The sequence below is a fragment of the Psammomys obesus genome, unplaced genomic scaffold, assembly GCF_907164565.1.
Source record: "Psammomys obesus unplaced genomic scaffold, mPsaObe1.curated_primary_1811, whole genome shotgun sequence".
In the NCBI taxonomy this organism is placed as follows: Eukaryota; Metazoa; Chordata; class Mammalia; order Rodentia; family Muridae; genus Psammomys; species Psammomys obesus.
The window spans coordinates 446585-450170 of NW_026596064.1; the positions used below are offsets into that span (position 1 = coordinate 446585).

General features: G+C 37.2%; 1 protein-coding gene across 1 annotated transcript; it reads right to left on the reverse strand.

Annotated features, from left to right (window-relative positions):
- Positions 1–242: 242 nt before the first annotated feature.
- On the reverse strand, positions 243–1181 carry LOC129689857 (olfactory receptor 2AJ1-like). Its single transcript, XM_055625266.1, has one exon. The coding sequence runs from the start codon at positions 1179–1181 to the stop codon at positions 243–245; it is 939 nt and encodes a 312-aa protein (XP_055481241.1).
- Positions 1182–3586: the final 2405 nt, after the last annotated feature.

Consider the following 3586-nt stretch of genomic DNA (forward strand, 5'->3'; position numbering starts at 1 on the left):
AATATTATAATTGCTAGGACAGTTTGCACATGGACTATACATAAATTAGCAAATTTTCATTCTTCTTATATATTTTATTGTTGCCTTAGCGCAATAGAGAATAACTATACCATGGGCATTTGTACCTAGATGTAAATATATACCTGTACACAGTAACGCGTTACTCTGAAATAAATGTGTGAACCATGCTAAGAAAGCAAATTTAGAAAACATGAAAATGAGGCATTTTTCTATTTATTTTTTTATTCAGAAAAATTACTTTGTATCGTGTTTTTCATGGCCATGAGGACATCTTTATTCCTAAAGCTGTAGACTATGGGGTTGAGCATGGGTGTCAGGATGGTATAGAATATTGCCAGGAACTTATCCTGGCCTGGAGTGTGGTATGAGCGAGGTCTCATATATGTGAAAATAAATGGTCCATAGTACATTATCACCACAACCATGTGGAAGGAACAGGTGGAAAAGGACTTTTGACGGGCTCCTGATGATTGCATTTGGAAAACGGTAAGGAGAATTTGCATGTAAGATATAGAGATCATGGAAAATGGAATCAGCAGGAAAATAATGCCACTCACATTAACTCCTCGCTCATAGCATGATGTGTCTATACATGACAACTTCAACATGGCAGGGACTTCGCAGAAAAAGTGGTCAATGGCCCTCGAGTGACAGTAGGGAAAGTGGAGTACAAGAGCTGTATGGACTATGGAATTGAGAATCCCCACAAGCCAGGAGCCTGCAGCCATCATCCCACTGGTGTTGTCCCTCATCAGCACAGGGTAACGAAGTGGGTGACAGATGGCCACATATCGATCGTAGGACATGGCTGCGAGGAGAAGGCACTCACCTCCTAGCAAGGTGAGGGACAAAAATATCTGGAAGCCACAGCCTACAAAGGAAATAGTTCTGCTGCCTGAGAAAAAGTCAGCAATCATTTTAGGCACGATGTTGGAAATGTGCAAGATGTCCATGAAAGAGAGATGGCTGAGCAGGAAATACATTGGGGTGTGGAGTCGAGAATCCATGTGGATTAGGAGGATCATGAGGATGTTTTCTGTTATAGCCATAATGAAAATGAAAAATATAAATGGGAAAAAGACTAAGCTTGTTTGGGAAGAAGAGAACAGTCCCAGAAGGATGAAGTCACTGCTGAATGTATGGTTCTCGTATCCCATCATGTCTACTCCAGTTATACCTAGGAAGAGATGGTCATTTATTTTTTAAAGTTGTTAAATCTTAGATGCACATATTATGTTTATATAATTAAATGAGTCGATATGTAATTTGTGTTCACCATCAAATGCCTCACAGAGGGTTTCAAAGTGGATGTTGTACAAATACGTATATTTTTTTTGTTCTATCAAATTATAATATTGAGTGTGAATGGACCTTTTCCTATTTTATTTCTCAGAGCTGCAGTTACATTCAAATGCTTTATAAGCCCAGTAATTTCTTGAATGTACCTTTCACAACGGCACACCCTGTGTAAGCTCCACTGGAGATTCCTTCGGGTGAGGCTCTCCCTAGAACCTGGGCATTGCAAAACCATTCATTAGTTAACTGTATCTTCCAAATGAAACCCAGACTTACCTGCTCTTTCGCACTCTGCTCCATCTTAAAATATTGGATAAAGAAAAATGGGCTCCATTTATAAAAGAAAGGTATAAAGACTAACAACAACATGAATTGTGTGGGTGGTTTTTTGCTGAGTTTAACACAAAGAAGAAAACTAATGCCCAACCTTAGCTTTAGAAACGTTCAACCCTTCTTTCAAATGACTCTGTGGTTAAACATCTGTGTGTATGAGAGACAGACAGACACAGAGAGACAAAAAGGAGATGGAGACAGAGATTTTATAGTTATACATATATGAATATATATAAAGTTCTTTTTCATGAAAAGTAAATTAGATCCTTAACTTATATAGTTCATTATTAGCACAGCTAATCTGCACAAGTGGCCTAGCTGATTTCTACCTGGGAAGCTACATATAGAACTCATTGCTCTTACCCACTTGGCAAGTCAGGCTTTGCATAGCTCATTACTGAGCAATGTTCCAGTAAATGCACTTTGAAGTTACTTTTTAGTTTTAGGTACAGCTATAGATCATCCTCTTATAGACTGTACAATCTGTGTAGTGATTTCTACCATTTGCTTTTATTTTATTTATTTACTAATGTGCATGTGCTTGCATGCACGTGGACACATGATGTGGGGATGAGCACATGCGGAGGTCAGCATATCAGTTCTTTAGAGTCAGTAAACCTCTTTCCATGTTTCCTGCCTCCAGACCCCTCCTAGCTGTTTTTTAAATCCATGGTCTTTGTTTCATTATTCATAGTAAGGGGAAAGGGTTAATAAGACACTGTGCTCAGTCTGTATGTTAGCTGTATGTTTGTTTTCAGAGCTGACCATTTGGTATTTGGTAACCAACCAGTTACCAGTTACCAGTTCGTCCCTGGAGAAGAACTGGTTCCCTGGAAAAGTCTTTAACTTTTTAGGTAGAGCCAAGGACTCCTAGGCTTTCCCATGTCCAGGTAGCATGGCTATTTTTGTTGTCCTGATTCCTTCCATTTGCTACATGAGTTCCTAAGTTAACAGATTTGAGTGTCAAGTGCCTTTAGCTGCTGATCCATCTAGTTGTCCCCCATTTAATAGTTATGGTGGTTCTTATACACCAGATTCTTGTTAACTCAAAATTGCTTAGATTATATTTTCACTTCACTACCTGATCTCTCTTCTCCAGATAAAGCATGCAAACTTATAAATTTTTTAACCAGTAGTCATTGTTCACTAATATCGATGTAACTATATGTTCAGATCTATCTGAGAAGAACATTTATTGGGAAATCATTTTATTTGGAAATCATTTAATTGCACACTTACATGAGAGCAGCTATTTTACTGTTGGAACCTGTAAATGACCCACTGGTAAATTCAATCATAAAAACTTCAAGCATATAACTTACTTGTTTGGTGACTATGTGCTTGGTGACTATGACATAGCTTAATGTTAGTGCTTACTTATTGTGAAAATGACCCTGGTTAAACCCTACAATTTGGTTTAAACTCCTACAATTTGGTCCCTACAAACCTACCCACTAGAACTTAAACATTCAGTAAAAACTGAAGTAAAATCATTTCTAGTAGATAAGTCAGGTGGGTGTAATAAATGCAATACTTGTTTTCTTGATTAGGAATTGAAATGCTGTTAACTCAAAAATATGTTTTAAAATGGGCATATGAGCTATATCTCACTGCCTTAAAATAAAATAAGAAAATGTAATGCAAATAAAGTATCCTAAAATATAGTTTCTGATTCATGTGAACAAAACACAGAGTAGATACAAAACTATGTAAAAAAATTTAGTAAATTTTCTCTGAAATTCAACCAAGATAATACCAGTACTTTTTTCCTATAGGAAAAAGAATTCAACATATTTAATGGGAATGTCTGGGCAGCGTCTCACTAAAATATACACATGGACATATGCTTGGAAAAGCAAAATGGCACTCCTGAGCCGAGCAGTAAGCTGCTCATAAATCCATTTCCACCAAACGGTTTTTTGCTTGGTTTTTTTTG